Source organism: Balaenoptera borealis (assembly GCF_965194805.1).
Source record: "Balaenoptera borealis genome assembly, chromosome: 1".
Lineage (NCBI taxonomy): Eukaryota > Metazoa > Chordata > Mammalia > Artiodactyla > Balaenopteridae > Balaenoptera > Balaenoptera borealis.
In genome coordinates this window covers 27,712,408-27,725,533 of record NC_138860.1, presented here as the reverse complement: position 1 = coordinate 27,725,533, position 13,126 = coordinate 27,712,408, and the positions used below count along the sequence as shown (strand labels likewise).

The 13,126-nt window shown below is 35.4% G+C and overlaps 1 protein-coding gene across 1 annotated transcript in view; it reads left to right on the top strand.

Moving 5' to 3' along the window:
* CATSPERE (catsper channel auxiliary subunit epsilon) overlaps window positions 1-13,126 on the top strand; it is a 422,009-nt gene that overhangs the window by 208,833 nt on the left and 200,050 nt on the right. Inside the window, exons 15-17 of the mRNA XM_082341607.1 lie at window positions 802-852; window positions 1,262-1,295; window positions 1,364-1,443. Coding sequence (XP_082197733.1) covers window positions 802-852; window positions 1,262-1,295; window positions 1,364-1,443 — 165 coding nt within the window. The remainder of the gene's footprint in view (window positions 1-801; window positions 853-1,261; window positions 1,296-1,363; window positions 1,444-13,126) is intronic.

Here is a 13,126-nt window from a genome sequence, read left to right as displayed (position 1 = left end):
CTTGTCAGAATCACCTGGAGAGCATGTCTGAAAACACAGATTTCAGGACCTCTTTCCAGATCTCTTAGTCAATGACCCACTGCTCTGGAACTCTAAAAATGACCCTAGTTTCTTGGATTCATGTTGTGGTTGGCCTAAGTTTTCACAATCAGCAAAGGTTACCTATGGGGCCCATGATACTTCTGACAGGAGAGTTGTCAATGAAGGAGGGCATCTCTTGGGGTCTAATTTGAATTCAGGGTGGGAGGTGGTCCTAGGCTTCCAATATGTATATAAACACAGCAGTGACTGGGGTTCCTTCTGAGTTACACTGGAAGCAGCCAGCAAAAATGGTCAAATGAATAATTTAACTTACTAAATCTCTATCATTTTATAGACCATGATAGCCTTATGTCTGCATAAACCCTAACTAGAAATTATGTGAATTCTTAAAATAGATCCTTACCTGTGCAACTGAGTCTCTAGTAGCAATTAGAACTCTGTTTTAAAAAATTATGAAGAATGAAACAGTCCAAAGAAATTTGTCTTTACTTTGATGGATTTTCTACAAATTTTCACATGTATCAAATATGAGGTAAATCAGTATATTTCAAATTCTGGTACCTTCAGAAACATTTGTGAAGCTGAGTTTTAAAAATAGAAATGCTAAGGCTACACACCAACCCCAAAGATTCTAATTCAATAAGTGATGATTCTGTGATACTTTCGAGTTTGAGAATCACTGAGTTAAATGATTAAATGTTTGTGCTAGTAAATAAGGAATGATGATATTACAACTTCATTATGTTTTATTTTTTGTAGATTTGATAAAAAAGAATGTCTTCAGCATGATTTTTTTTACATCATTGAAAAGTAAGAAGTATTTTTTAACATAAACATTGAGTTTTATATTAATGTAGTATCAATAATTTAGAATCAGTTAGCATTTATTCTTATTATCATCAGTCTTTTCTGATATACACATTTATTGCAATAAATTTACCTCTAGGCACTGATTTTGCTGCACCTCACAAATTTTGATAAGTTGTGTTTTCATTTTCATTTAGTTGAACATATTTTCTAACTTCTCTTAAGATTTTGTCTTTGATCCGTGTGTTATTTAGAAGTATGTTGTTTAATCTCCACATATTTTAGGAGTATCTTGTAATTATGGTTATCTGTTTGACTTTTGTGATACCTCTTTACCCAAACAAAGTAATGGTTTTAATTTTTAAGTTTGAGAAGAGGAAAGATTCTAAGTAATGAAAATGTTTTTTTACAGGTCATATCTGAGGGATCGACCATCTAAACATTTGGTAAGAAAACTATAATTTTGTCAATCAGCCAAATATAGAAAATAACTAAAGCATTTTTCCTTTTCTAGAGAGTAAAATATAATTGGGAAAAATATGGCTGCCCACTGAGAGTTGATTTCAGAGAAAAGTTTCACCCTGTGGTTCAACTGTAAGTATATTCTCACTAAAAATTTTAACTTACTTTGGAAGTTTCAAAATAAAAGTATGAAAAGAAGCCTAATTAATCATGCATTTAATAACAAATATTTTTGAGCACCCAAATATATGCAACACTAGGTTTTCAGTACTAGTTATGGGAAGTTGGATAATCCATGGTCCCTGCATGTTGAGGGAGATTACAATTTAGAAGCTGAGACATAAATGGGTAAGAGAGCTGAGACTCTTCTCATGGTTGCAGACAGTCTCCTAACCCTTGCTTTATCCTCTCTAAATCTCTCCCCAACCTCCAGCACCCCTCCCTGTTATAGGTACTACCTCCCCCTGGTGACATATGACTTTTCTTTCCATGTGCCAATAATAACTGAATGCTCGCAAAGAGAGAAACTAGATTACTAATAAGGGATAGTATATGGGGAGATTTTAAAAATATTATCTCTAACTTAATTTTTATAAAAATGTTTCATGGTAAAAATATGAATCAAATGCTACAAGGAATGCTTTTCCAAGTGATTTTGTGCTAGTTTGCTTGCTTCTCTGACTTTATTCTAGATTTATGACTATAAAAAAGTTATAAAGCTTGTTACAAAATTTAAAATATAGAAAAATATGAGAAAAGTGACCTAGGTTTCTAATTTATTTTTTTTTTTGCTCTTATAAACAAAATTGTGGTGAATATCCATTTATGTACATGTATGGACATTAGTTCAGATATGCCATGAGGATAAATTACTGGAAGTGAAATTCCTATGAGCAAAACATCAAAATTTTAGTCAATGCTTTCAGCTTTTGGGGTCCTCGGGCTGAAGACAGCTTCTGAGATCTCTTAGGGTGGGTAGGTGTGAAGTAATGAATCAGGCACTCCAATTTAGTTTTGCCATCAGAGCTTTCCCTGTTGGAATGCCAGCACGTACTACCCCCCACTTCTCATCCATGGCAGTTCTAAGATTCTGTGCTGTGCCCTCATCCTCTTATGTTACCCTCCTACAACCCCTCTGTCATGGGTTCTCTGAGCTATCAGGCTAATCTGCTATCTTCTTTAGTTTCAATCTTCTAGACATCTAATCATGCCACTTCTTTTCTTGGGCACCCGAGGCACTCCTTCCCCCACTGAGACCTAGTTTTTTTCTTTGTTTGTTTTGTTTTTCTGTTTTATCTAGTGCCTAATCCTCCAGTGGTAAAAAATCTTAATGTTCTCTCCCAGAGAAGTGCACTCTTCAGTTCATATCATCATTATTAAACACCTACTTTGCCCCAATTACTGTGCCAAGTACTGGGAATTCAAAGATGAATAACACAGGATTTCTGCTCTCAAGAGCTCAAGAGTCTGATAAATTAGATATGAACTGATACGCTAAATGGAACAATAGAAAGGAATGACATGGGTGGTTGGTATTGAAACTGAAAAGAAAAGAATCCAACTCAGCTATGGAAGGGAGAGGGGCTCTGGAAGGTGTTCCCAGAGCATTTGAGCTGAGTCACTGAGTCTTAAAGGATAATGAATATCTAGCTGAAGGCAGAGGAGAGAAGGAGAAGTGGGGAAGGTAACAGGGAATTCCACTGAGTAAGCCTTTCAAGCCAAAGTGATAGTTAGAGGAAGAAATTTCATAGTTCAAATGGTATAATGTTATCAGAGCACATAGTGAGGTATGATGTATCAGGAGAAAAGGCTGGGAAACCAGCTAGGTAGAGTCCAGCTCATGGAAGACTTTCTATCCATTCTTATGGTAGAGTGGCATAATTAAATATTTGCTTTAGCTAGTTCTCTCTGGAAGAAGTGTAGAAGATGAATTTCAGGGAAACATGTCTAAGTAAGGAGACCAGGTAGTAAACTGTACTGGTAGTCCAGGAAGGACAAAAAACAAATGACTGAGATAGCAACAAAGACAAAAAAGAGGAATCACTTATGAGAAAATTACTCATAATAACAGGCAGGGCTTGATAATTGATAGATGTGAGTGATGAGGGAAAGAGAGAATGAGGAAGATGAATGAGTCAAAGGTAATATTGATCAGAAGAGATTTTCTGCAAACTTCTACTACTGTTATCTATCCATCTTCAAGTATCTGTGCCCATTAACTCTGTCTGTCTTCCTGTAACCGCAGATAAAGTATATGGGTATCTAAGGCCTGTCCCTCCATTTGTGAACTGGATACCCACCCCCTTTCCTAATTAAAACCACTGCTCCTGAAATTGCCCCCTCTTTCTCCTGCATCATCATCTTTACTCTGTCTACTGGATCATCATACAAATATGCAATTCTTTCCCTCACCAAAACCAAAAACTAAACCCAAACAAAAACCCTCTCTTGACCCCACTACCCCTCTCGTTACTATACTCACTGTCACCAGCTCTTCTCCTATCCTCTCCCAAATCTTTCTCAGTCAGGATTTTACCCCCACCACTCCATTGGCACTGCTAGCCAATGTGACCAACGGCCTTGGCCTCCATATTGCTAAACTCAGTGGTCAATTCTCAGGTCTCATCTTACTTGATCTCATTAACAAGAATTGACAGTTGATTATTTCCTCCTACTTGAAATATTTTCCTTATTGGGTTTCCAGGATATCACATTTTCCTACTTTTCTTGCTACCTCATTGATAGCTCTTCCTTAATTTCTTAGTTTCTCCTTTTCTCCATGACTTCTTAATGTTGGAATGCCCCAAGGCTCAAAGCTTTCTTTTCTTTTCTCCACTTCAACTTGCTCTTTCAGTGATGTCATCCAGTCTCATGGCTCGAATGTCTCAATATATTGATAAACCCCAAAAGTGTATCTTCAGCCTGAATATCCTCCATTGTATTAGTCAAATACAGCTAGGCTATGCTGCAGTAACAAACCCTAACATCTCTGTGCTTAACCTTTTTCATGTCATAGTCTGACATATTTCGTACCTACATCATCTTGACACGGCCTCCTAGACTACCACTATGAAAGGGGAAAACTGAAAGAAAAAAAAAAGACTAGAGGATTTCCTGAGATGTCTTAAAGGGTCAGGCCTAGAAGTGGTTTACATCATTTCCACCCACATCCAATTATCTGGAACCTAATGCCGTAGCCCTAATCTAACTTCAAGGTGGGCTAGAAAATGTAAACAGGCACAGGGTTATTTAGTGAACACTAACAGTGTCTGCAAAATTCTTGAACTCCAGACCCATAAATCCACTTAGATGTTGAATACATAAATCACTTTTCTACTTAGATATTGCCTAGATATATCAAACTTAACCTGTTCAAAACTGAACTCCTGATCTTACCCTCAAAATCTGCTCCATCAATAGCATTCCTCATTTCAACTGATATCAACCCTATCCTTCTGGATGATTGGGTCAAACTTTGGAATCACCCCTATCCACTCTTTCTTTTATATCTTTCATTCAATACATCAGTAAATCCTATTGGCTCTATCTTCAAGATACATACAGAATCTGACTATTTGTCACCACTTGAACTGCTACCACACTGATCCAAGCCATCACTACTCACCTGGATTATTAAAATAGCCTTTCTGTTGGTCTCCCTGCTTCCACCCTTGCATCTATATAGCAGCAACAGTGAATCATTTTAAATGGTTAGAGCACATCACTCCTGTTCAAAATGTATAATCACTGAGTAAAATCCAAGTCCTTACTCTGATTTACAAAGCTCTATGTGATCTTCTGTCCCTGTTACCTTTCTCCTGGTGAGCTTCACCTCACTTACTCCACTCTACTCACTTGGCCTCCTTATTGTCCCTCAGGTAAGCCAAGCAGATTCCCACCTCAGGACCATTGTACCTGTTGCTTGCTGTGCCTGCAATCCTCTTTCCCCAGATGTTCACTTAGTTTGTTCGCTCACTTCCTTCAAGTCTTTGCCCAAATGTCACTTTCTTAATGAGACCTATGCTGATTGTCATGTTTAAAATTATAAGCTGCCTCTGCACCACCTTCACTCCTCACCTGTCTTTTTTGTTCATGGTATTTATTACCACCTAACAAATTATACATCTTACTTATTTAACTTGTGTATTGTCTTTTCTCCTCTACTATAATGGAAGTTCCATAGAAAAGAGCTTTTTATTTATTTAGTTCACTGCTATATCCTCCAGCACCTAGATCACTGACTAGCATATAGTAAGCAATCTATAAATATTTGCTGAATGAACTCATGAATTTTATGTTTATGGCTTCCCTAAACTCGACAAATTTTAATACCATCAATTGTAATATAAATAGAGAATAAAGGGTACGCTTACAGGGGAAGATGACTAGTTGATTTTTAGACATTTTGAATTTGAGTCTGTGTGACATCCAGAAGGAGATGTGCAATAAAATGTTAAATTGAAGCATCTGAAGTTCATGTAAACTGTCTGAGCTAGAGATATATTTGGAAGTCAATAAAAATTTTGTGATATTAAGAATTGTTGTGGGTGATCATAAAGAATTGCTGGGGTACATAGGAGGTCCAATTGTACCCCTCTTCCCTGACCAAATCCTGAGTGAATTGAATAATATGAGTCAGAAGATGAATATTATTACTCATCACTTATTACTGACAAAAAATATATATTGACAGATGTAGCTTACATTTGCAGAAAGTGAACTTCCTGATACTACACCACTAATACTATACCTAACAGGGTTAAGAAGAATTATCTCCCCAGTCACAGGTATTGTTGATCCACTGTTGGTCTCTCATCTTGGAGGCCCTTTAAATGTATAACATAAATGAGAAAAGAACATGTTATCCTACAAGAAATTCACTCATAAGAAGAAAAATGTGAAGCTAAGCCAAGCATGCCCAGCTTATTCTTTTCTAAGTTATCAATCATTTAAGTCAACCCACTTCCCAAGGGGCGAAGTGAATAGAAGAGCAAAGATAGACCAAGAATGTTATACTCATTGAGCTCCCTCCACAAAAAAGGAAGTATCAAAAGTTGTAAGTGTTTCATTTTAACTATAATATGGAAAATAAGAAGAGTTATGAGCCAAAGATTTACCCTACTAAAAAACAAAAAACAATATTCAAAGATGGTGAGAGGAAAAAAGAGTCTAGAAATAAGAGCCAGAAAAAAACATTCAGAGAAACACAAGGACAACATAGATAATGTGGAATTTGGAAGCAAAGACAATAGGAATTTTTTTTTTGCCTTTGTCTTTTATTTATTTATTTATTTTGGTTTGGTGTTATGGGTGTTTTTTTTTTAACATCTTTATTGGAGTATAATTGCTTTGCAATGGTGTGTTAGTTTCTGCTTTATAACAAAGTGAATCAGTTATACATATACATATATCCCCATATCTCTTCCCTCTTGCGTCTCCCTCCCTCCCACCCTCCCTATCCCACCCCTCTAGGTGGTCACAAAGCACAGAGCTGATCTCCCTGTGCTATGCAGCTGCTTCCCACTAGCTATCTATTTTACATTTGGTAGTGTATGTATGTCCATGCCACTCTCTCACTTTGTCCCAGCTTACCCTTCCTCCTCCCCACAATAGGAATTTTTAAGAAAAAATGAGTAAAAGAGTGAAATTCAGAGAGACCTACTAAACCATCACCGAAAATGCCCATTAGATTTGACATTAGAATAGCATTAGTGAACCTTATAAGAGTAGTTTCTATGAAATGGTGAGAACAGACAGAAGTCAGATTGCAGGGGGTTTGCAAAATCAATGAAAGGTTTTTATGTAGGGGCAAAATGTAGCCTACACTTTTTCAACTTTTGGTTGAAATTTACCTATAGAGTAAAACACAAAATCATGAGGTTTCTTTTTTTAGGATAAAAGATATGAACATGTTTACAATTCAAGTTTACAGTTTACATGTTACAGTTGAGCTTTCTTTAATAAAGGAAAAAAAGTTTAAAATCAGTCATTCTGAATATGGTAATGCAACAGATTGAGCTCACTTGAATCACTCCCCACCCACCATAGACACACATAATCCTTGATAAAACATAACAAAATATTTTATGCATTGCCAAACTTGAAAAAAAAGAAAGAGCAATCTCTAGGTGACAGAAATAAAGAGAGAACTCTAAGAGTAGTCAGCTCCAGGTGACCTACTGTAGTCCAGGAATATTGATCCAGGATACTGGAAGTAGGAATTAGGAGATAGGGTTTTAAACCCTCTGTGGGGCCAGAAAGGTCTTTCATAAATCCAGGATATATGAAGACTAGAAAATTCTACTCAATGACCAGAGAAACAAGGAAGAAAGTTTTACCTGCATGAATGTGGGAAAAAAATATCTCCTGTAAGAATGTTAATGTCAACCTCAGGCTGTATGTGGACAGGGATCTAAATTTAATGTACATACATAGGAAAAGACTATAGTAATAAAAATCAATAGATGAAAAAAGAAGCTAAATACATGTCACGTAGCCATAAAATCCCTAAGGCTCCAAAAGAAGCAATTGAAAAAGCAAATCCAAGGCATAAGACTCCCACTGGAAAAATCACCACCACCAAAGAATTGTCAATAAAGGTTTACCAACCATATGAGGAAATGGGAGAGTTAGAAGATAAAATAAATTGAAAGATAGGCACAACAAAACTAAAAATAAAGCAATCTGAATACATAAAATATTGTTAAAGAAAAATAAAGAAAAAAAGAAGACAAATAAAACAAACTATAACAAAAAATATGACTATGAAAAGAAAGTAGGGGGACTTCCCTGGCAGCCCAGTAGTTAAGACTCCACACTCCCAATGCAAGGGACATGGGTTTGACCCCAGGTTGGAGAACTAAGATCCCGCATACTACACAGTGTGGCCTAAAAAAAAAAAAAAAAAAAAAAAAAAAATTAAAAAAAAGAAAAGAAAGTAGGCATGTTTTAAAAAGATAGAAATTCTAGATATAAAATCTTAGCTATTAAATTCAAAATTTTAGAGATGATTACAAACCACTAAAGATATGGGTAAAGAGAGGGTTACAAAAGAAAAAAAAAAAGAAATAAAGAAAGAGAGAGAGAGACATGGAAATCAACCAGAATGCAACACAAATAGTTAAGGAGATATAGAAATAAGAAAGAAATTAAGGAACAATTGAGGAAAGAATGACAAATTCTTCTAACATGTGCCTAATAGTTTTCTCCAGAAGAAGAAATTAGAGAAAATGGGTTGGAAAGGGAAGTGAAACTCAATCAAATAAAATGTGAAAACTTTCCATAATTTATTAAAGGGCTAAGTCATCAGGGTGAAGATTGACACAAAGTCTTAAGTAACTCAAAATGGAATCATAGAACACAAAAGAAAAAGAGAAAATGTTTATATGCTGCCATACAGATAAGATAGATTACCCACAATAGACTGCCACTTATATTGAGAGATTTCTTATCAGCGAAAATAGGACAAAAATAATAGAATGATATTTTCATTGAGCTGAGGGAAAAGAATTTAATCTTAGATTGTAAATCTAGATAAACTTTTATTCAAGAGTTAGGGTGAAATAAATACCTATGCAAATAAAGAGTTTACATTAAAAATCCTTAATAAAAACAAAACAAAAAACTACTGAAGGATTTTATTCAATAAGAAGAAAAATAAGCCCAAAAAAGAAAATAGTAAAGTAGAGGAATCAATCATAAGGAAAGAAATTATTGGTTAAAGAAAGATACACTGTAGAAATAAATTTTAAGAATAATATCTTTGATGGATGTGAAAACAAGATGGAAATGGAATAATACTACTCAACATGTGGAATTGAAGCAAGATGATTAGAGTTAAATTATTCTGAAATCTTAGTATTGTTTAGGTGTGGGGTCAAGGCTTTTAAAGTGAAGAGTCACTAAAACAAGAATAAAAAGAACAAAGTGTTTTTTTTTGAAAAAAGCTTGATAAGGAGAAAACTTAATGAACATACAAAATCCCATTTTCTTTTCCTCCAGGGCACACACCTAGACTCTGTTTCTAAGCATGCTTTGCAGTTAGGTGGGGCCATATGCCTGAATACTGCACAGTGGAATGTGGACCAAAGTGTCACATGACCAGTCAGGCTTGGACTCTGCCCCCCACAAAAAAAAATTAAGTTTTGCATGATCCTCCCAGCTATCTCTTTTTATCTTCTATCATCTGCCAGTTTTGGAGAATCCAAAAAGGACTCAGAAGCATTATGGTCTACTAAATGGAAAAAGTCTGGGTCTCTAAAGGATTATGTGGAGCAGAGCATCTCCCCTCCTCTAATTCCACCCACAGTGGAACATAAAATGAGTAAGGAATAAACTTTATTGTGTTAACTTACTGAGATTTTGAGGATTGTTGTAGCAATGAAGTTAGACCAACTTACACTATTGAGCAATGCTATAGATGAAAAGAGAAAAAAATACAGAGTTAGTAAAAAGAAAAAGTTACATAGTAGAAATACATATAAATATATTAATAATGACCAAAATTTTAAAGCACTTACTTCTATATTAAAAGACAATAATTCTAAGATTGAATTTTTAAATGAAGTCAGGTATACGTAATTTATGAGAGAAATATCCAATAACTGTTAGACCTTAGAAGAATGTTCAGCAAGTTGAATTCAAGATCAAAATACAATAAATTAAAATGTCTCTATACATCAGTAAATGCTAACTAGAATATATAGTTGACCCTTGAACAAACCTCCATGTACATATAATAAATAATAATAGTAATAATAATAAAAATAATAAAATTCACATATAACTTATAGTTGGCTCTCCACACATGTGGTTCTTCCATACTGCTGTTCCACATCGGTGGATTTAAACCTACCACAGATTGTGTAGTACTGTAGTATTTACTATTGAAAAAAATCTGCATATAAGCACACCCACACTGTTTAAACCCATGGTTTTTGAGGGTAAACTGTATAATAGAAAAATTATTCCATTCACAATAGCAAAAATAAAATAAAGTAGAATAGATTTAATAAAAGTTGTACAAGACCTGTATAGCAAAATTTATAAAACATTATTAAATACATAGAAGAGGACTATAATACTTGAAAAGCTATACCACATGTTTTGATAGAGAGACTCAGTATTATAATAAAGGTATCAGTTCTTCTCTAATCTATCCATAACTTAAATGAAATTCCAATAAAATTTCATCAGGGTTTTCAGCAGAATTTAACAAGTAGGTCCTAAAATTTATATAGAAAAACAATTGGCTAACAATATCCAGACAAATATCTTCCAGAATTGAAGTTCTAGAAATGGCAAAGTAGTTTTATTTGACATACACTCTGCCCAATACCAATTATATATGCTCTAGACAAACTGTAATAAAAAATTCTTTAGAAGCATTAGAGAGCAAAAATTGCAAAAGACATGATCCTTGAAACAAGGAAAGATTTCTAAGTAAGACTGTCCTCTGAGGTCACTTCGTAGTTTTTGGCAGGGTATGAGGGAATCGGGCTTTAACAGAAAATGACAGATCTACTGGACTTAAGAGACAGACAGTGAAGTATGTGACTGTGAAACAGCTGTAAATTTAGGTGAAAAATCTTGGAAAGGACAGCATCATGCAGGAGGAGCAACAAAAGTATAGAAAACTTTTTCCTCAAATTCTTGGCTAACTCTTGAACTGTTCATGTGTAAGGAAAGGAAGCAGAGATTTCAATAGTTACCTGATGCTGGGAGACAAATCTGGACAAAGTCACACCAAATTAGAGGGTATTGGAAAACACCTTAAGCTTTCTTCTGAAACCAAAAGGGTTAGCTAAGGACAAAATGCTATGTCCCAGGGTTAAAGGCAAAACTAAACAACTGTAAAGCCTTCCAAGTCCTAAAACTAATCTTCATCAGGGTCAGGGAGATCCACCAGTTGTTTATCTTCAGAAGAAGAAGAAGAAAGAGAAGGAGAAGGAGAAGAAGGAGAAGGAGAGAAGGAAGAGGAAAAAGAGGAAGAGGAGGAAGAAGAAGAAAAAGAAGAACAACAATAACAACAACAACAAAACTCTTTAGAGGAAAATAACAAAACCCAGAGTGTCAACAATGTATAATTTTAAATGTTCAGTACAGTATTAAAAATTACTAAACATCCAAAGAAGCAGGAAAATGACCCCAAATCAATAAAATGGAGTTAGTAGTAGCAGACTACAGATGACCCAGACTCTGACTGGCATTAGCAGACAAGGACTTTAATTCAGCAAGTATAAATATGTTAAAAGATGCTCAGGAAAATTGTAGAGAATGGGTGAACAGATAGGGAATCTCAGTAAAGAAATGCTAAGTATTTTTTTAAAAGAGCCAATTTGGGGACTTCCCTGGTGGCACAGTGGTTAAGAACCAGCCTGCCAATGCAGGGGACACGGGTTCAAGCCCTGGTCCGGGAAGATCCCACATGCCGCAGAGCAACTAAGCTTGTACGCCACAACCACTGAGCCTGCACTCTAGAGCCCGTGAGCCACAACTACTGAAGCCCACATGCTTAGAGCCTGTGTTCCACAAGAAGAGAAGCCACCACAATGAGAAGACCATGCACCGCAATGAAGAGTAGCCCCCGCTCGCCACAACTAGAGAAAACCTGTGTGCAACAATGAAAACCCAATGCAGCCAAAAATAAATAAATTTTCAAAAGAGTCAGTTTGGAATGCTAGAATAAAAGCAAATACAGCATCTGAAATTTAAAAATAAAAATTAATAGCATGGACTTAATAGGAAGTTAGACAAAGCAGATAAAAAGATTAGTGAAAATAAAGATAGTTCAATGGAAATTATCCAAATTACACCACAGGAAAGAATTTTTTTTAATTATGTGCCTCAATGACCTATGGAACAATATCAAGCAATCTAACTTAAATAGAATTGGAGAATTTTTTTGAAGAAATATTGACTGAAATATATCCAAAGTTGGTGATAAATATTAGCCCATGGATCCCAGAAGCTCAATAAACACCACATCTAGGCACAACATAGACAAATGCTGAAAACTAAAGATAAAGAGAAACACTTAAGAACAGCTAGACAGGGGAAAAAATGATACATTACATGCAGGGGAACAAAGATAAGAATTACAGCAAACTTTTCACCAGAAATAGTAGAGGCCAGTAATTAAACTCAAAAGCTTCTACATGGCAAAGGAAACCATAAACAAAGTGAAAAGACAACCTACAGAATGGGAGAAAATATTTGTAAATGATGTGACCGACAAGGGACTAGTCTCCAAAATTTACAAAGAGCTCATGTGGCTCAATATCAAAAAAATGACCCAATCAAAAAATAGGCAGAAGACCTAAATAGATACTTCTCCAAAGAAGACATACAGGTGGGCAAGAGATACATGAAAAGATGCTCAACATCACTAATCATTAGAGAAATGCAAACCAAAACTACAATGAGATATCACCTCACACCAGTCAGAATGGCCATCATCAAAAAATCTACAAACAATAAATAGTGGAGAGGGTGTGGAGAAAAGGGAACCCTCCTACACTGTTGATGGGAATGTAAATTGGTACAGCCACTATGGAGAACAGTATGGAGGTTCCTTAAAAAACTAAAAATCGAGCTACCATATGATCCAGCAGTCCCACTACTGGGCATCTATCTGGAGAAAACCATAATTAGAAAAGATACATGTACCCCAATGTTCATTGCAGCAGTATTTACAATACCAGGAAATGGAAGCACCTAAATGTCCATCAATGGAGGAATGGATAAAGAAGATGTGGTACATATATACAATGGAATATTAGCCATAAAAAAAGAATGAAATGCCATTTGCAGCAAC